This window comes from Nerophis ophidion, linkage group LG07 (assembly GCF_033978795.1).
Source record: "Nerophis ophidion isolate RoL-2023_Sa linkage group LG07, RoL_Noph_v1.0, whole genome shotgun sequence".
Taxonomy (NCBI): domain Eukaryota; kingdom Metazoa; phylum Chordata; class Actinopteri; order Syngnathiformes; family Syngnathidae; genus Nerophis; species Nerophis ophidion.
Window position 1 is genome coordinate 61,256,707 of NC_084617.1, and position 21,849 is coordinate 61,278,555.

Here is a 21,849-nt window from a genome sequence, read left to right on the forward strand (position 1 = left end):
GCCCTGCGGCAATTCAAGGAAATACAGTAATTATGAAAATAAAATAAAATTGTAAAAACTGTAAAAATAAACAAATTAAAGATGCATCGATAACGTTTTAATCGAATTGTACTTCCTGAATCGTAATCGTATTTGAAGCGTGAGTCGCCCAAAGCCAGAAGGCTTAGTGATGTAGACGGGAACAAGAATCAGGTCTGAGCTAAGCTGGAAGACATCATTTGTGCTGTTTGTGCAATAAAGAGTTGATATAATGTTACATGTTGTTTGTTGGTTCTACTTTGTTTGCACAATAAATAAACACAAGTTTTGATTAAAAAGTTGTTGCTCAGAGACAAATTAGTTTGGCGAAAATTACGCTGATTGGCCAAATTGTGCATTGAACAAAGTTGCGAGGCCGTACATAGTTCACGGGGATTCCTGGATAGACTGAATAATTTGTGAGAAGATGCAGAGATATGGACTTCAAGTTTGGATGGGTTGTATTTTTAGTTTTTCATACCATGGGGATGGTAACTGAATACACATGTGTTGTCATGTGGTGCCGTACAGTATTCATCATGCAATTAAACAGTAATATACAATACGTGTGTATGACAGGATTTTTTAAAGTCATGTCTGATGGACTACAGTGCTTATACAGGCTCCCCTTTATCCGACAAAGACATTTGATGGATTTTAATGATGGGAAGGACTGGAGGGGCCGGGGCACAGTTTTCCTCCTGTGAGGGCCTCCCACCACTGCGGATGCAGCAGCAGCTCCGCCGGACACTTTTACTGCACAGTTTGGCCACTTTCCCCCCAGTGGGACCGTCCGATAAAACCCTCCACTCCCTACTGTCCCGGGAGGACGGGGTTCTGGAAAGGGCAACTGGGGAGGAGGGGCTGAGCCGACAGGATGCACCCCCGTCAGCAAGGTTCAGAGTCAGGCACTGGTTGTGGCTTGGTGTTGGGTTCAGGCCTAGATGATGATGATGATGATGCTGTCGGGGAGAGCCTCTCAGACATTTAACTGCTAGTAAACTCTGGAAGGCCTTCTTGAACTCTTGGTTGGAGCATGGGTAGATGATGGGGTTGATGCAGCTGTTGAAGTAGCCCAACCAGAAGGTGATCTTGAACACTGTGTCTGGTGGTCTGTAAGCGGGGAATATGGAGCCTGGAGGAACACAGCACGAGTCACAGCGTCAACAAACATTCTTAAAAAGCCTTTTGTAGACTTCCCAACTTGATTGTTTAAGTAGGTGTAGCAGTTTGGAATACATTGGGAAGCCAACCTTTTAACTTTTTTTTTTACTGAAACCAAAGCAATTTTTCCTATCAGGAATAATACCGAGTGTGTTCCAGACACCCCAAAAATATGAGCACGAAACAAATTTTATAGAGAATAATTACGGTTTTAGATGTAAAACACCAACGACATGATATGTGTTGCAACCAATTACTATTTTGATAGTGGACTAGTCATCAACTATCTGAACGATTTATCAACTAATCGGATTTTGACGGGTATTCAGTGCCTCTAATTCAATCAATCAATCAATGTTTACTTATATAGCCCTAAATCACTAGTGTCTCAAAGGGCTGCACAAACCACTACGACATCCTCGGTAGGCCCACATAAGGGCAAGGAAAACTCACACCCAGTGGGACGTCGGTGACAATGATGACTATGAGAACCTTGGAGAGGAGGAAAGCAATGGATGTCGAGCGGGTCTAACATGATACTGTGAAAGTTCAATCCATAATGGATCCAACACAGTCGCGAGAGTCCAGTCCAAAGCGGATCCAACACAGCAGCGAGAGTCCCTCCATCCATTCATCCATCTTCTTCCGCTTATCCGAGGTCAGGTCGCGGGGGCAGCAGCCTAAGCAGGGAAGCCCAGGCCAGTCGGGAGACATAGTCTTCCCAACGTGTCATGGGTCTTCCCCGTGGCCTTCTACCGGTTGGACGTGCCCTAAACACCTCCCTAGGGAGACGTTCGGGTGGCATCCTGACCAGATGCCCGAACCACCTCATCTGGCTCCTCTCAATGTGGAGGAGAAGCGGTTTTACTTTGAGCTCCTCCTGGATGGCAGAGCTTCTCACCCTATTTCCGGCGGAGAAAACTCATTTCGGCCGCTTGTACCCGTGATCTTGTCCCTTCGGTCATGACCCAAAGCTCATGACCATAGATGAGGATGGGAATGTAAATTGACCGGTAAATTGGGAGCTTTGCCTTCTGGCTCAGCTCCTTCTTCACCACAACGGATCGATACAGCGTCCGCATTACTGAAGACGCCGCATCGATCCGCCTGTTGATCTTGCGATCCACTCTTCCCCCACTCGTGAACAAGACTCCGAGGTACTTGAACACCTCCACTTGGGGCAGCGTCTCCTCCCCAACCCGGAGATGGCACTCCACCCTTTTCCGAGCGAGAACCATGGACTCGGACTTGGAGGTGCTGATTCTCAACCCGGTAGCTTCACACTCGGCTGCGAACCGATCCAGTGAGAGCTGAAGATCCTGGCCAGATGAAGCCATCAGGACCACATCATCGGCAAAAAACAGGGACCTAATCCTTCGGCCACCAAACCGGAACCCCTCAACGCCGCCTAGAAATTCTGTCCATAAAAGTTATAAACAGAATTAATTGAACCATTGGCTTTAAATTCACTTTTAAATATTTCTAGGCATGTGCTAACTAAAAAAATATGACTACTTCATTCCGAAAATTTTATTTATACTGTAACTACAGGGTTTTTCTCAGATAGCCAACATACCCGTGGCGGTGGGGTCAGGATTTTTCCCACCAAGCACTCTAATGGATTTAAATGTTGTCATTTTGAAATTTTTCATGGTGTTTAGGAGTTTTTCAATATATCCACAATGTTCAGTGAGCAGGCTGTGTTATGTGTGACCATGTGTGTTGAACTTTGTTAGCTGCATGATATATATTTGTTTGCACCATGACTAAGGAATGTTGTTTGGACTGTGTCATACAACTAAATGCTGTGCTACCATTTTGAAGTACTTTCAAGGGGCGTTGTACTTATTTCCTCACATTGACCACATTGTGTCAGCATATATGTATCATTCAGGGACAGGTATTTACGATTAATTTGAAAGCACTCCGCAGTGCGATGGTTTTTTTGAAGTCACGACGTCACGTGGGCAAAATTGAAGGGGCCGGTGGGCCGAATTTGGCCCGCGAGAAGTAGTTTGAACACCCCTGGAGTACAGCCTCTACTTTACAATGTATTTGTAAAAATTTCATACAGCAAAAACTATTAAAACTGCCAATTAAAAAGAGAATATTCCAGACATCCATCTGTCAATCTGCCTGTCCATCCATCTGTCAGCTATCCCAGGTCATTGGGGAGAAGCTTTCTTGTGAAAGGCTTTTTATTGGACGCGCTGCGGAAGATGTCAAACACTGGCTGGTGAAAAATGATATTGGAAAACAGAGATAGATAGAAAAAAAGAGAGAGAATAAGGCTTGGGAGCAAATGACTTGTGCCTCACAGTATAACTCCATCATTTATCCCCAGCTGGGCTGAAAAACTGCTGAATTATTGTTGGTACCCTCGAAAGTTGTCTTTTTGGAGTGAAAGGAGTCATGAGATGTCAAAATGTGTTCAAGCAGTTGGCTTCACTTGAGTTTTGTCTATGCAACAACATGTCGTGATTAAGAACAGAAGCAGACGAAATGTGCATCATGTGTAATAGTAGCAAGTCTTGTGTACATGTGTACACATAGAATACAGTGCATTACATTTTAAAGTCACCTTTTTATACTTCCTACTGCCTAACTTCTACTGACTTTCATACTGTGGTGCAGTGAAGTACACACCAACAATAATACCCTGACTGAAGTGCAATAAACCTCCATCAAAGTCTGTATGTGCAATAAACCCCCTTCTCCTCCGGTGCTAAAACCCATCTCCTTGCTGTATGCACATACCACATATTTTGACATTGTACTATAAATTTTACTGTAAGATTTACTGTTATTGTTTTTTTACGTAAATGTATAGAGTGCTGGGCATTACATTTGTTGTTTCCCGAAGCTATAACAACCATACACAGTATCTCACAAAAGTTAGTACACTTATTACATTTCACTAACAATGTTTAAGCCCATAATAGGTTATTTTGCTTGAAAGCCTTTTCGCCGCACACAGAGTTACACAGTGCGCTTGAACCCCTCATCATGTAAATAGAGCATGAACATCGCAGGGAGCACAGTAGTTATTAGATCCTGCTTCTACACAAAGAAAGGAGTCAGACATTGACTTGTTGATTGTTCTGTGTGCACTCTATGAACTAATATACCACACACGTAATAAAGATGATTAAAAGCTTACTTGGCATTGGGCAAAAAAATGTTTGGCCTGAGGCCAACTTTATGTAAAGTCATATATATATATATATATATATATATATATATATATATATATATATATATATATATATATATATATATGTGTATGTATATATATATATATATATATATATATATATATGTATATATATATATATATATATATATATATATATATATATATATATATATATATATATATATATATATATATATATATGTATGTATGTATATATATGTATATATATATATGTATGTATGTATGTATGTATATATATGTATATATATATATGTATGTATGTATGTATGTATATATATGTATATATATATATGTATGTATGTATGTATGTATGTATGTATGTATGTATGTATATATATATATATATATATATATATATATATATATATATATATATATATATATATATATATATATATATATATATATATATATATATATAAATATATATGTTATATTAATATAATGGATGTATGATAATAATTAAACTACATGGATATGAAGAGTATGTGAAATTTTCTACTCTCATACCTTTTTTACTTTTGTGACGACCTCCTTAAAGTTCTGTAATTAATTAGAAATACCAAGCAGCTAAAATGTAAAAACCCCGTTCCCATATGAGTTGGGAAATTGTGTTAGATGTAAATATAAACGGAATACAATGATTTGCAAATCCTTTTCAACCCATACTCAGTTGAATATGCTACAAAGAAAACATATTTGATGTTGAAATTGATAAACATTTGTTTTCTGCAAATAATCATTAACTTTAGAATTTCATGCCAGCAACAAGTGACAAAGAAGTTGGGAAAGGTGGCAATAAATACTGATAAAGTTGAGGAATGCTCATCAACACTTATTTGGAACATCTCACAGGTGTGCAGGCTAATTGGGAACAGGTGGGTGCCATGATTGGGTATAAAAACAGCTTCCCAAAAAATACTCAGTCTTTCACAAGAAAGGATGGGGCGAGGTACACCCCTTTGTCCACAACTGCGTGAGCAAATAGTCAAACAGTTTAGGAACAACGTTTCTCAGAGTGCAATTGCAAGAAATTTAGGGATTTCAACATCTACGGTTCATTATATCATCAAAAGGTTCAGAGAATCTGGAGAAATCTCTCTACGTAAGCGGCATGGCCGGAAACCAACATTGAATGACCGTGAACTTCGATCCCTCAGACGGCACTGGATCAAAAACCGACATCAATCTCTAAAAAATATCATCACATGGGCTCAGGAACACTTCAGAAAATCACTGTCACTAAATACAGTTTGTCGCTAGATCTGTAAGTGCAAGTTAAAGCTGTACTATGCAAAGCGAATGCTATTTATCAACAACATCCAGAAACGCCGCTGGCTTCTCTGGGCCCGAGATCATCTAAGGACGACTATTGCAAAGTGGAAAAGTGTTCTGTGGTCTGATGAGTCCACATTTCAAATTGTTTTTGGAAATATTCGACATCGTGTCATCCAGACCAAAGGAGAAGCGAACCATCCAGACTGTTATCGACGCAAAGTTCAAAAGCCAGCATCTGTGATGGTATGGGGGTGCATTAGTTCCGAAGGCATGGGTAACTTACACATCTGTGAATGCACCATTAATGCTGAAAGGTACATACAGGTTTTGGAACAACATATGCTGCCATTTAAGCGCCTTCTTTTTCATGGACGCCTCTGCTTATTTCAGCAAGACAATGCCAAGCCACATTCAGCACTTGTTACAACAGTGTGGCTTCATAAAAAAAAAAGAGTGCAAGTACTTTCTTGGCCCGCCTGCAGTCCAGACCTGTCTCCCATCGAAAATGTGTGGCGCGTTATGAAGCGTAAAATACGACTGTTGAACGACTGAAGGCCTACGTAAAACAAGAATGGAAAATAATTCCACTTTCAAAGCTTCAACAATTAGTTTCCTCAGTTCCCAAACGTTTATTGAGTGTTGTTAAAAGAAAAGGTGATGTAAAACAGTGGTGAACATGCCCTTTCCCAACTACTTTGGCACGTGTTGCAGCCATGAAATTCTAAGGTAATTATTATTTGCAAAAAAAAATAAAGTTTATGAGTTTGAACATCAAATATCTTGTCTTTATAGTGCATTTAATTGAATATGGGTTGAAAAGGATTTGCTAATTATTGTATTCCATTTATATCTACATTAAACTTCAATTTCCCAACTCATATGAAAACGGGGTTTGTACCAAAAATTGATCAATCTGGAGTGTTTTGCATTTTTCCCAATCATGCATTTAAATGGATGTAATTTAGATTTTTTTTATGGTGTGTGGACGATTTTTATATTATCCACAAAGTTCAGTAAGCGGTTTGTGTTATGTGTGACCATGTATGTTGACTTTTTGTGTTGGTTGCTTTTTTTTCCTGCCATGACGAGGGAAGGTTGTTTGGATTGGGTCATACAAGTGAATTCTGTGCAATCCTCACTTTAACGCACGATTCATGTTTGTTGACCTGACTTACTCACATTTTCCACATGAATTGATAAACGTGGACCCCGAGACTTAAACAAGTTGAAAAACTTAATTCGGGTGTTACCATTTAGTGGTCGATTGCACAGAATATGTACTGTACTGCGCATTGTACTAATAAAAGTTTCAATCAGTTCAATCAATCGATGGCGGCTAACGTCCAGCAATCAGATATCAGAAATGAATTTGAGAAAACTGAGGGCCAAATTCCCTGTTAAACTCATGAGGTCAAACTGAAGGCGCCGTCGGGACGCAGGTTGGACACCCCTGATCTGTATTGTCTCAAAACTACCAGCCATTCGCTGAAGTCACTGACCCAAGGATGCTTTTTTTGGGCCCTCGATTTTGTGAAAGGTTACACGGACGAGATTTGTTACACAATCTTTGATCATACAATAATGAATACCAATTTTAAAAAACTTGTGAAAAAAGTTGGTCGAATAAAAACCAAGGTACCACTGTATATTACAATTTAACAGGATGTATTCACTGTTTATGTAAAAAAGTACTCATGCTAGTGATCATTTTTTAAATCGCGATTAATAACAATTTAAACGTGCAATTACGTTTGGTATTTTAGAAGGTAGAAAGTGCAGCTTGCCAAAACTACCATTTTAAAAAGTATTTCTATGGATGTTTTCTACATAAACAAATAGAATGGATTGAAAAAGAGGCTTAGGGAAAACCGGAACCAGATTTTCTGTGATATGTTTGTTTTCATTGTGAACAAATGAAATGGATTGGATAATGACCATCTCTCCACCTTCACATTATGAAGTAAATGGACATTGACAAATTTATGATAAATGTATAGCGCTTTTCTACCTTCAAGGTACTCAAAGCGCTTTGACACTACTTCCACATTTACCCATTCACACACTGATGGAGGGAGCTGCCATGCAAGGCGCTAACCAGCACCCATCAGGAGCAAGGGTGAAGTGTTTTGCTCAAGGACACAACGGACGTGACGAGGTTGGTACTAGGTGGGGATTGAACCAGGAACCCTCGGGTTGCGAACGGCCACTCTAACACTGCGTCACGCCGTCCCCATGATCATATTTAAGTCCAAAATAAAAGGTTATGTTATCGTTTATTTAAACTCATATTGTGGCCACTTGAGTCCCCCTAAAATGGGCCTAGCGACCCCACCAGTCACATTTCAGCAACCATATTATTTTAAAGGTTATGTTCTCAAGAGAGGATCCTATATACAAAAACTAGACATCGACCGATATGTTTTTTTCCGGGCCGGTACAGATTATCAGTAGTCAAGGAGGTTGATAACCGATATTTGGAACCAAAAATTTCTCATGCAAGGCAAAAGATCTAGTACTTTAGCACTGGCTAATACTATCTATCCATCACTAATCACTAATTGTATTTGCTGATTTAGTCATGTTGTAGTTACAAATAAAAAACAAAAAAACTGTCAGGCTTGCCACTGACACTTTGTGTTTTAGTTTTTCCTCTGTGTGTTTAGTATTTCCTGTTTTTAGTTCCTGTCAGCGCTCCTATTTTGTCTGTTTCCTGTTTTTTTTCCCTGTGCGCTGTTTTCACCTCAGCTGCGGCTGATTGGCACCTGGCCACACCTGGTGTCAATCAGCCTGCTCCTATTTGTACCTACTTTGTCTTCCAGTCAGTGCTGGATTATTGGATTGTCATGTCGCTCTTGTCGTTGCTACCTGTTGTGTCGTATCTTGTCTTGTCAACGCAGCGTTGCGGTAAGCTATATTTGATTGCGGTTTTTAGCTTACTGCCTTTTGTTCCCTGCTTCCAAGTTTTTTTTATATTATATGCACGACTTCTGTTTCCTGCTCAATACCTGCTAGCTTCCACGCTAGGACTATTTGTTTTTGCTAGCTTCCATGCTAAGCTCCGTTTATTTTCTAGTTTCCATGCTAGCTCTCTTTGTTTGTTATCTGCCTCGTGCGCGCTTTGTTTGTACCCTTTTGGTTTTGTCATAGTATTTAATTAAATCATGTTTTCTCACTCCATGCCTGCCTCCATCTCTGCATCTTGGGGTTCGTCAACAACTAACTTTGACAAAAACAATAAAAAAGGATTATACAGACATACTTGAAAAATGATGAATATGTGCGCCAATAATCTGTCGATCCCCACAATAAACTTATATATTCTTTAGAGTAGTTACTGTAAAGCTTGTATAGCATTACAGATTTAGTCTATGTCCAAGCAAACACTAACACTCCCATTTCCTCTACTTTGGTGTTAAAAAAAAAACCCGCTGTTCAAATAAAATCCTTCAGCTGCTGTGCTTTTTGGCCACTTGGTCAGCATTATATTACCTTTGCTTATCAATATAGTCAGATTATAATTGTAGAATGATTCACATTATCTTTAAAATCAGGGCTGGCTCACACAGAGCCCCAGGGACAACATGAACGTGTGTGTGTGTGTGTTTTTTAATCACCTGTCCCTATCAAGAGTCATGCGTGTCAGCATCTTCCACTGCATGAAATGAAAAAAGCCCCTGTAAATCAATAACAGAATTACTCATGCTTTGTAAATAATTGAGTCTAGTGTGAAATAGACTATTTAAAGGATATGATGCACGTGAAGTTACAATTAGATGGCTTGCAATGTTTTCTTACAATCCTTTAGAGATGAACAAGTGGATATGTGATTATTCTCATTGTAATGTTAGGCACAGGCGCGCAACATAATGACATCCACCAAAAGAGCTGTGTTTTCAGTTTCCCAAAACAAAGATAATAATGACCAATTATAACTTCCGTTGTAAAACCTTAAAATATTGTTGTGATTTGCAAACTGCACTGTATCATGCTGATACCACATTGTCAAGCAGCAAAGCTGTTGTATGTAATTTTTAAACAAAAAACAAAAGGATCCAACAGGCCCCAAAACATCTCAGAAAAACGATCACTGTAATAAAATGTTCTTTTATTTGAAACAATTGCTCAATTTTTGCACTTAATACATAGAAAATGCTTTGACTTGATTTCGGAAGCAAGACCAGAACAACTCTGTTGGCGCGAAGAGAACAGATTTGAGAGTGATGCTTTTCATCATAAATATGAGCATATTAAGCCACTCAAAATGGTAAAATGTTGTAACTGAGGGTTTGATTAGTTATAGCATAAGATAGAAGTGTGATAGGAAGTCTCTTTCCTGGTTCAAACATGGCCACCGTCGAGAGCTCTCTTTTTCCCACCTGTTTTTTAAGCCGCAATATATACCAGTACGAAATATTTTGTTTATTCACATACCTTAATTGTTTCCATATGGGGCCTGTCACACTGCAATAAAACGGCTGATCAAACGAAAGAAAAGTCATCATCATGGACCCACTAGCTGCGGAGGCTAGCTCTCCAATCAGCTAAACAGACTCAATAACTCCACGGTGAGGTTTTGGTGAATTTATGAAAATTCACCAGATGTACCTATGTCATATTTCTATAAGACATAGGTACACATATGTGTGTGTACAATTGTTTATTGAACTTGTACCATCTCGCGGGCACATTAAAGACGCTGCCGCGGGCCGTAGTTTTGTCACCCCTGCACTAGAGGTTAAATGGCAATTATTGTTCCCATCAATTAAAGCAAAAGCGTTGGGGTCAGTGATAATCTTTGCTAAAGCGGAACTGCAATTTTCCGGGAATTTTGCCTGTCTTTCACAATCATTATGAAAGACATGACGATTATGTTATTTTTCTTTTTTTGCATTCTAAATATTAAATAAATGTGATCAAAAGTCAGTTTACAATGGAGCCTATAGGAGCTGCGCAAATAGGCCTGTAAAGCTCTTTAAAAAAACATCCAAACACCTATTGATGTTTTATATACATGATGTACTGTAAGTATATACGTAATTTAGTGACAGGCGCATTTATAATAACATTAAAAATTTACATATTTTGATCATTTTAAGCATAAGCGGCACATTAATTAAAAAAATACATCATGTTTGCTTTTTTTGTTCTTCATCACTGACTATAACTCACTGCAGACTATATGAGAGCCAACAAACATAATAAAACACTACTTACTGTGCTAGGTCTGCTGTCATTAGGATGCCGACTGCTGCGATGTTCATATATTCCAATTTAGGTGAAGAATGACTCATAACCCACATGAAAAAATGGTGTTGGCGGAGTTCGGGGGGCAAGTGTCTTTTCGTGTCATCCTCACCTGTTTTGGGTCCTAATTGGCTGTCAAAATGTACCAACTCCTCAGAATACCGACTCAGACGTCTCATGTCCAGGTGAGAGGCATGATTTATGATCTACAATAAACTTCCAAGGAGCAAGATGGTGAGAAACAGCCGTTATAGTTTGTCTGCGTTAGTGCTTATAATAACAATATCACTAATACTTGGTTAATATTCAAGTCACAAAATGTAAATGGGGTATTGTTTGCAGTTTTTGAATGGTAATCTTATCTAAGCCTATCTTGCCGATTGTATTGTACCATATGTCCCGGCAAGAAATCTGCGTTCAAAAGACTCCGGCTTATTAGTGATTCCTAGAGCCCAAAAAAAGTCTGCGGGCTATAGAGCGTTTTCCGTTCGGGCTCCAGTACTCTGGAATGCCCTCCCGGTAACAGTTTGAGATGCTACCTCAGTAGAAGCATTTAAGTCTCACCTTAAAACTCATCTGTATACTCTAGCCTTTAAATAGACCTCCTTTTTAGACCAGTTGATCTGCCGCTTCTTTTCTGTCTCCTATGTCCCCCCCTCCCTTGTGGAGGGGGTCCGGTCCGATGACCATGGATGAAGTACTGGCTGTCCAGAGTTGAGACCCAGGATGGACCGCTCGTCGGGACCCAGAATGGACCACTCGCCTGTATCGGTTGGGGACATCTCTACGCTGCTGATCCGCCTCCGCTTGAGATGGTCTCCTGTGGACGGGACTCTCGCTGCTGTCTTGGATCCGCTTGAACTGAACTCTCGCGGCTGTGTTGGAGCCACTATGGATTGAACTTTCACAGTATCATGTTAGACCCGCTCGACATCCATTGCTTTCGGTCCCCTAGAGGGGGGGTGGGGGGTTTGCCCACATCTGAGGTCCTCTCCAAGGTTTCTCATAGTCAGCATTGTCACTGGCGTCCCACTGGATGTGAATTCTCCCTGCCCACTGGGTGTGAGTTTTCCTTGCCCTTTTGTGGGTTCTTCCGAGGATGTTGTAGTCGTAATGATTTGTACAGTCCTTTGAGACATTTGTGATTTGGGGCTATATAAATAAACATTGATTGATTGATAATTTATTGGATTTTATGGGCAAAATAGAGTAGCTAAGTTTTATTTACAAGTTAGAATCCATCCATCCATTTCCTACCGCTTATTCCATTTTGGGGTCGCGGGGGGCGCTGGCGCCTATCTCAGCTACAATCGGGCGGAAGGCGGGGTACACCCAGGACAAGTCGCCACCTCATCGCAGGGCCAACAAGTTAGAATGCATTAGAGAAAATAATCCATCCATTGTCATGTCTTTCATAATTATTGTGAACTATAGGCAAAACTCCCAAAAAAGTGCAGTTCCCCCTTAATGTAGTAGTTTCATACAAGACGATAAAATACCAAGTTGTCTTTGTTTTGTGAAGGGCCCCAATGACAAGGTCTTGCTTGGGCCCCCAATTTACTATATACTCCTCTGCCACCTGACCGTGATACTGTATATCGTCCATATTGAGTGCAACAGGACATCTCAGCAGGTTACAAAGTAAAGTTAAGGTCAGCTTCTAAAAGAATAAAAACATCTAAATATATTCCTTCATTTGGAGTGTGAGTGATGGTGGTGGGACGTGAGGTCCACTGAGCCCAAAATGTCCCGTAATTGCTCTTTCTTGCAAATGGAAAATCTCATGATTCATAACATTTGTCAAAACGTTTGTCCGCCTGTAATGGTGTACATCAGTCACGCTGTTCCTACACTAATTAATTTGCAAATCTTTCATTCATTGGTCGCACCACTGAATGTGTCAAACATGCTTGGTGATCTGTGTGATTGTCCCTAGCTTGTCTTCATCAAGGAGGGTGTTTTTGAAGAAAACATCATAAAATCTGTCAAGGGTTTGATGGCTCTGTCTAGCTGTCCCTTTGCTGGCATTGTGATTAAATGGGATAGAGACCCAAAGGTCAGAGGACGGGAGATTGACACTATATTCACTGTGAGAGAGAGGCATTGCTCTGATGTTTGCACTGTTGTTTACAGACAGGTGAACACTGCAGGCTATAAGCTATCACAGAGATTTACAGACCCTATTTACGATGTGTCTACCTGGGCAGGTCAAAGCATTTACGAACCATATGATGCGGCTCAAGAGGCTGTACGACGTCTATGAACTTAAACCTTAGTCTCCCGCAGAGAGGAAAATGTAATCATTTAACTATGAAATCAGCTAGCACTTAAAAAGGCTGCCAGAGATATAAATCAATGAACGGTTCAGTAAAATAAATGAATGCCGAAATGAAATAGCTTTCTAAAAGTAGACTGACCTTAGGCCCGTGCTCTAGTGTACTCTATGCACCAGGTTGCATTGATTAACATGTGACAAGTAGGACATTGACGGTCCTTCACATGATAGTACATGAAAAAAATTACTCAGTGTACAGTTATAAGATCGATACCACTCTCTTGCAAGTGTGGTCAATATCAAGCAATAATGAACAGTGGGTTAAGTTTATGCAGTTTAACAGGATATTTTTTCAAGTTACAATATAGAACATGGATAGAAGGATTTGACAGTATTTTCCCCACTGACAGTAACACTGATAATAATTGGTAAAAATAGTAGAATCACGCATTAGAAACTGTTTTGGAAATTGGGTACCGATTTGAACTTGCAAAGTTGATGTCAAGATACAATCTTCCGAGGCAAGAACACACTATTTGGTGTAATGTGCTGTATTGGCCTTTATACAGCAAAGATAACAATAACAAAAAGTCGGTACAAATCTTCTAGTCAATCTCACGCAAACTTGCTTTCCAGGAAGCATCAGATTTAGATGCTAATCCCAAAGATTTCCTGTCAATAGACTGATGCGGTTTAAACAAAGCCAGTGGAAGGATGTCATTTTTGTGTTGGAGAACATTTGCAGTATGTTTTTTTCACAGTATACAGTAGTACCTCGACTTACGAGCTTAATCAGTTTTGTGACAGAGCGCCTAACTCGAAATACTTGTATGTCAAATCAGTGTTGCCCATTGAAAATAATTGAAATAAATTGAATTGGTGCTTGGCTAACCCAAAGCACTGCAATTTTAATATAGCTTTTAAAAATAAAAACACTTTTAGATAAGGGAATTTGTATAAAACAATACAATATAATGTATTAATAACAACTACAGTAGTTTTTTTAAGGTAATTTGATAATAATGCACAGCATTTACCCACGTGAGTGTACTTCTACAGTATCTCCATCCAGCTACTTCCCCGTCAAACACACCATCAGCAACTTCTCCAGATTTCTTTTCTAAACTCAATAAATAATATCCACCTTTTCTCTGCACTGTTCTTCACACTCACTTTTTTCCTTCCCATGCTTGAAAAACTAAGTTATGTCGATCTCTAGCTATAAGCTAATGCTAGCGACCAGATGTTTTGGACAGAGATTACAGGGTTCGCTGTGACATTTGTTACGCAAACTAATGGCGGAGATGCTTGTAACTAAAATTTTTGCTTGCAACTTCAAACATAATTTGCTGAGAGACAGCTCTTATCTTCTTTTCTTGTGGTACCACTGTATTTAGAAAACAACGTGAATGTCAACTACTTGTGTACAAAGCATTAGTATTTTAAAGAAATTATTACATTCAAATTGCATGAACATAACACTACTTCTGAAATAGTATAAATCAAAGCAGGATGTATTCAACATTGGTTTTTGAACTATGATTATACGAGCCAATCTACATAAAATCCTTAAACACTTGATTAGGTACACGTGATCAAATAAAACAGCTATATCAAAAACTCCTTTCTGATGCAACTTTGCAAATATTGTGTGAAGAATTTTTTCCCCCATTATTTTCCTTTTTGTTGCAGCCTGCTTGCATTGTGGTTAAATGGGGGCAGTGGCTGCCTCAACGCAGCTTCTTTGTTGGTCAGTTAGTGTCAACTTTATATTATAAGGGCTGCAGCTATCAATTATTTCAGTCGCCTGATTGAAAAAGCTATCAATTAGTTTGTTCGATAAATCGAGTAATCAGATAAAACACACTTTCTAGCCTCAATGCATATTTTAGGTAAAATAGTTGAAATAAATAACAATTGTCCTGCTTGATATAACCTTTGTTCCTTTTTTCTGATAAATGCACATCGTCAACATTGAAATTGCACTTTTAACATGTGTGCATTGATAAAAAAAGAAAAAATATTTGCTGTTTGTCACCCCGCAGGGTCAGGGTCAGACAGAGTCAGACTGACATGGTTTGAATGGTCTATGCTCTACTAGCTGCCATTTTATTTTGCAGGCATACCTAATTGTATGGCCAGTTAGTGGATTAAGCAGATGAAGATACAACACGAAAAATATATTTAGCTGAAGTATTTTTAATATTTTAAAAGAAACATAAGAAAGAGCTGGTACTTACTGATGGGAAGGACCAAGAAGAAAGGCAGCCAGCACAGCACGAAGCAGCCTACAACGATGCCCAAGGTCTTAGCAGCCTTCTTCTCCCGAGAGAACTTCAGCAAACGAAGGGCAAAATGTGTGCGGCTGCGAAGTGCCTCATCCTCGCTTGCAGTTGTGTTGCCTCTATGGATCCGTAGTATCACAAATTCTGAATCTGACTTCTCTGTCTTGTGGCCCTCCTTCAGGCCTTGGCTCTCTCTGCGGGCCACCACGTACACCCGACAGTACATAGACAGAATAACGGCAAGGGGGAGGTAGAAGGAGCCGACTGCAGAGAAGATGGCATAGCCCGGCTCCTCTGTGATCTTGCAGATGGAATCGTCCTCCGGCGCCGGCTCTTTCCAGCCAAAGAGTGGTCCAATGGATATGATGACAGACAGCACCCACAGCAGCATGACAGCCAGTAGGGCTCTGTGCTTTGTCATTATAGCTGGATAACGCAGGGGGTAACTGACCCCAATGTAGCGGTCCACAGAGATCACACACAGGCTCATGATTGAGGCAGTGCAGCAGAGCACATCTACAGCTGCCCAAACATTACAAAAGGCTCGGCCAAAAACCCACCGGTCCAGGATCTCGAATATGGCGGAAAAGGGTAGCACCGTGGAGCTTAGTAGCAAGTCTGCGACTGCTAAATTTACGATGAAATAATGAGTCACTGTCCGCAGGTGTCTGTGGCAAACTACTGAGAGGATAACCAGGATGTTTCCAACTATTCCGAATGCAATGAAGACTCCCAACACCAGACCCAGAAGCACAGCCTTAGTCACGCTGAACTCTGCGGCCAACACTTGGCTGCAGTTGGAGCAGTTTTGAGTCGGAGGAGCTAGCGTCATATTGTGAAGCAAAGGGACCATCTGTGCCTGTACCACAATGATACTGGACTCTGTCCTGTGGTGTGCACACCTTATATTTTATGTTTCACCATAGGGGATGTTAAGACATTGTCATAAAAGCCATTAAGGTAATGAACACATTTAGTCATCCTGATCATAACATAATTTGAAAGATGGTGCTCTACTAAATGAACCATTATGATGACAGTGCGTCAAATACAACTGCAGGATGCATGCAGCAACACACTGACAAAATATAATACAGAGGTATATTTTGACAATAGATGTGGAAAAGTGGCTTGTTTTCTGCATATTTTTTCTAAAACGACATCAAACTGCTGGTAAATAGGAGCACACAAACATATTAGCATGGTTCTAAAATCTGGGATCTTGGAGTTTCATGAAAAATAATTGGAATAATCCATTTGGAGGGATGCTTGGGATAGCTGATTGGTGCACTGGCACACCTGTGAGCAACATGGGCCTGATACTGGAAAGGGGAGTTTGTGTGACCGAGCATCCGTGCCATGTGTCTGATCTTACTACCAAGTCAAAGAGCCTGACTCTTTGGTTGTCATGGACACTGAACATGTTTTTAAACCCAATTAACCTTGTGCAGGTTTTTTTCTGAGGTACTCCTCAGAATTGTGTGGTAAATGGTGAACAAACTGATATGCTCCTTTAAGGAGACCCTTGGGATAGGTGCAAGAGACCTTGAAGAATAATGATTGGAATGGGACGCCTACGAGTGACATTAGCCTTCCACCTGAAGAACCCTGATGATAAGACTCCCAAAGAGCCTGACTTTTGGTCAGTGTATAGCTTTGTCAACCCAATGCACTTGGGTTTATATCTAGTTTAAAGGTACTACTCCTCAGAGTTCTGTACGAATTGGTGTCGGAAGAGAGAAGGGAGGCCTTCTGTTGAGTGCCCAGTTGGAGGGATTCTTAGGACACTTTTAAACCCACAAATAGCCTGACTCATGGTTAGTGCACAGCTTTCTCAACCAAATAAACCTGGGTTCAAATCTGCATTGAAGGTCTACTCTGAGTTATTTGATAATCGGTGTCAGAAGTGGGGTAGTTAAACACAAGTCCATCTGTTGGGGGCCTAGTTGGAAGGACTCTTAGGACGGATGATTCCATTGTGATAAGACTCCCATGAGCCTGGCTTTTGGTCAGTGTGCAGGGTTTTTAAATCCAATAAAACTGTCTGTAGAACTGCGTCAGAGTACTACTCTGAGTTCTTTGGTAATTGGTGTCAGGAAAGCGATGGTTAAACACAAAGCCATCTGTTGGGTGCCGAGCTGGAGGGACCCCTTGGAAAGATGTTTCCAGTGCAATAAGAGTCCAATGAGACTTGCTTTTAGTCAGTGTACTAGGTTTTTGATCCAGTAAACCTGGGTGTAAATCCTGGTCGAAGGTACTACAAAAGTTTTGTGGTGTCAGAAAATGGACACTTGGAAGGACCCTTGGCACGAGTGACCCCCATGTAAGAGATGGAGAGTGTTATTCCAGAGAGACACAATTCAAGTCCATGACACGATGGTCGGTGTGCGTAGTCCTATTCCAGATCCCTGTTCTTGATTGCAGTGTGAATACAGCAGGCAGGCAGTGTACAGCATCCAGAACCTTTGAGAAGAGAGAGGAAATTAAAAGTGACATTCATCAGAAAACAAAAGCTGTCTTCCTTGTTTCGTCTATGTATTTTGCATTGTTTTCCTATTCTCTTTCTGTGAGTCAGATCCTTCATGGCCGTGGGGAGAGAGACAATGTTTGAGGTTTAGTAGCTGGCAGATCAATGTGACTACAGCTCCAGTTTGTTCATATCGACAAAAAGGCTGTAGATGAAAGAAAACAATGTCAGAACTGACTGCTTTGCTTGGTCATCTGGATACCATCTCAAAAGTGAAACTTACCAGACCATTACAAAGCTTGAACAAAATAATGAGACAAATGTCTTACACAAAATATGATTGGATAATGCTGATGAAATCTTCACGATGCCAAGTATAATCCCCATAAAAATCAATACAGCGGTCAAATCAGTTTGGCTTAATCAGACAATCTATATATGTTGAGAGGGGAAAGCATCATGCAGTCCCCTCTTGTCTCTCGCCCCCTCCTCTACTCTCCGCACTATTAACCACCGGCTGACATTTTGCAGCAAATCTCTGCTCAATACTGCACAGAAGGCTCTTTAGAGTGTTTGATGGACTCCACGGTGCTGATAAGTTCTGCTGCATGCTAGCTTCATTCAAGGTGTGGCTAAGCTTGCATCCAGCGGTCATCAAGATGCAGCACCTCTTTTCATCCCTCTTCTTCCACCCACTCAACTACAAAAAATGTGTGTGCGCTGAGGTGGGTTTTGCCTTTAGCGAGGATTATAAAAGTAATATGTACATGTTTATCCACTGGGGTGTTGCCGAAGCTCATTTCAGCATCATTTTTCCCAGTGTACATATAAATGTACATCCGTCCCTGCTGCTGTAAAAATGTTTTATTCAACACGATTTTCACTGACAAACATGATTGCTTCCTTGGATTCCAGTGCTCCATTTTGCAAAAATGACCTATTTCTTGAGGTACACAAGATTTTAGATGGGCCTCTTATCGCCAGTGTGACTAAATTAATTGTATTGAGCCATAAAACACCTGTTGATTTCACCAACCCTGGTATGGGCTTAAAGATAAGAAATTTTCTAGCAGATTGCATTCAAGGCTATATTGATCTTATGTGTCAAGCTTTATAATCAAATAATTATCATCCACTTTCCTCTGTGTGTTTTCCAATGAAGATCTGCTAGTTTACAAGCTCACAACAATATGGTGGGAAGACAGAATTTGCAAACTTGGCAGACACACAACTGTGTGTTGATGTGTAGCCGCTGCTGAGCTCCAAATGGAATTCACAATAACACCGAGGACACTTTGAGACATATGGTCACTCCATGGCTGCAGTTATTTTTAAGTGGAAGAGTAAACATCCACTCTGGCTCAGATGCAATCTCCACCTCCTCACACAGGGACAGCAGTGGCCACCGTGTGTGTGTGTGTGTGTGTGTGTGTGTGTGTGTGTGTGTGTGTGTGTGTGTGTTTGTCACTCGCTGTAGACTCCTCCTTAAATGACAGAACAAGGGACTCATGCCCATCATTAGACCTCCCTGGGCACTGATCCATGAAGTGCATTTTTAGGATTAAAATTATTCCTCCTGAGAAAATAGACACTGAGAAATACTTTGTTTACTCAAACGTGAGGATGCTTGGGAGCGATGTCAAAACAATAGGACGAGCATCCTATCTGTACTATCATACACATTTTCACTCATTCCATACACCTGCATATTTGAATCAAATCCAATAGGTATTAGAAATCTGACCTCACAAAGACAATAATGCTGAGTATTGGTTGACACTGCCAATTATCCTATAGAGGCTGTAGGTAGCAGAGGTATACAACTGCATTGCATCACAGTGAGAGGTCTTTCTAAACAGGGGTGTCCAAACTTTTTCCACTGAAAAATCAGGGCAAGCGGGGGCCATTTTCATAATTTTTATTTTTAAAACAAATCCAATATATGTATAAAAAATATAGATTTAGGCCTCCACTCAGTTATGATCCCGGGGACCCAAAAGGGTTTGGGTGCAAAAAAATATAAAAAATGTGTCATTATTCAGTATTATAATTTTTATTATAATGCAAGTTTTAAATCTCTAGATCAACATTAGGAAAAAAAATGGAAGAAACACCAAATATGCAATATTTTCACCCAATAACTTTTTTATGTGGAATATTTAAGATTTTATAATAATTGGAGCCTTAATTTTGGATTTTCAATTCATTATTATTTTTTGAGCAATCACACTAAAATAATTGGGGATCCAAAAGTGTCCTACTCATTAAAGTGTTAAAAAATAAATCAGACCTTTTTTTTTACTGTTTACTTTTAGCACAATAATCTCGAGATCAACTTTAGATATATCCGTCAATTTTAACAGTTATTTTTGTTTATGTTTTGTTTGTTTGTTTTAGGCCCTTTTAAAAAACAAACAAAAAACAGCTCAGTTTTTTATATGGCAAAACACAAAATATGCAACATTTCCCCCCCAAAATATCTCAAAGTGGAATATTTAATATGACGTAATCAAAGCCTTGAATAGGTCAATAATTCAAAATGACATTGATTTTCATTGTTATTATTTTTTAAAGAAAGAAACAGCCTGCATGGCAGCTTTGGGTTATAAGAGTAAGCATTGCAACAATTTCTTGTTACATTTCACCTGTTTGCTCTTTTATGCCACTTATTATGTTTTTTATTTTTTTAAATTGTATTCTTAAAATGTGCCGTAGGGCCGTTAAAAATTGACCCGCGGGCCGCAAATGGCCCCCGGGCCGCACATTGGACACCCCTGTTCTAATATTTTGGTTAAGGCAAAAAGCACATACATTTGGGTAAAATCATATGTCTCAAAACTGAGCATTATCTCTGCTAAGTGCAGCTGCACCAAATCTTGTTAGCCAATGAGTGCATAGAAAATGAGTTAAAGCTCAGTTTTAAATCATGCACAGCTGCATTTCATTATATGAAGAGCTGTTTCTGATTATTTTTGACTCTTCTGAAGCTAAATAACTTAGTTCAGCTGACTATGACCAACGTAGTCTCATTGATATTTTAGTTGGCATTTGCAATACATACAAATAGAATAGTCCATTTATAAAATGTCTTTATATCGTGTAGTGAAGCCAGTTACAATATAGTAAAATCCGTTTATTGGCGAATGGAATAATATGGTGGTATAATATAATGATGTAAATACTTTGTAGCATTATTTGTGCTCATTAAAGTCGATTTTTATTCGTAGTTTATTTTTTCTTTAAGTGATGCCTCGTGAGATCAAAGGATTCCTCTGGCGCGCAGCGTGAAAGCAGCAATGAATGCCGGATTAAACATCCAAAAAGCAGAGGTAAATCCCCACTATACAATGTTAAAAAAAACAAAAACATAAACAAATCAGACTCACCTTATTTTTTGTATTGTGGTTGTCACATATCTGTGCCCACCGGGAAACACGTGCAGTCATCACCGAGGAAGCTTCGCGAGCCGAGAGGGTCCACGAGCCCTTGCTCCTTAACAATGACCACTTCACGAACACTCCACCCGCGCTCCTCCATCCACCATCAACTAATCCACACCAGCGCACCCCCAGACGCAGGTGCGCAACTACCTACTTTTTTAGGGGGGAAGCAAACGCATCACAGGCGCCCCCTCCTTCCTGGTCTTTGCTTCGCAGCTGGTTTATTAGCAGAGCCCAGCAACGTCGTGGCTCATTTATTTATTTGGTCTTCTACCCAAAAACATACACTTTTACAACTACTGTATGCTACTTCTCAACTTCAAGTCACTTTTACTGTACAGACCCCGTTTCCATATGAGTTGGGAAATTGTGTTAGATGTAAATATAAACGAAATACAATGATTTGCAAATCATTTTCACCCCATATTCAAACTGTTCAAATTTTTATTTTTATTTTTGCA

At 39.9% G+C, this 21,849-nt stretch overlaps 1 protein-coding gene across 1 annotated transcript; it reads right to left on the reverse strand.

Annotated features, from left to right (window-relative positions):
- Nucleotides 1–78: 78 nt before the first annotated feature.
- Nucleotides 79–21,596, reverse strand: adra1aa (adrenoceptor alpha 1Aa). The gene is made up of 3 exons (XM_061906765.1): nt 21,335–21,596; nt 15,437–17,944; nt 79–1,153 (listed from the first exon to the last, which is right to left on the reverse strand). The coding sequence occupies exons 2-3, from the start codon at nt 16,332–16,334 to the stop codon at nt 633–635; spliced, it is 1,419 nt and encodes a 472-aa protein (XP_061762749.1). The 5' UTR covers nt 16,335–17,944; nt 21,335–21,596; the 3' UTR covers nt 79–632.
- Nucleotides 21,597–21,849: the final 253 nt, after the last annotated feature.

Excerpts from the sequence above, each read along its gene's own strand:
- adra1aa (XM_061906765.1), bottom strand. The coding sequence starts at position 16,334 with ATGGTCCCTTTGCTTCACAATATGACGCTAGCTCCTCCGACTCAAAAC. Across the intron at positions 1,154-15,436 it reads CTTCTTGGTCCTTCCCATCA|GCTCCATATTCCCCGCTTAC; the intron begins GTAAGTACCAGC and ends GTGTTCCTCCAG.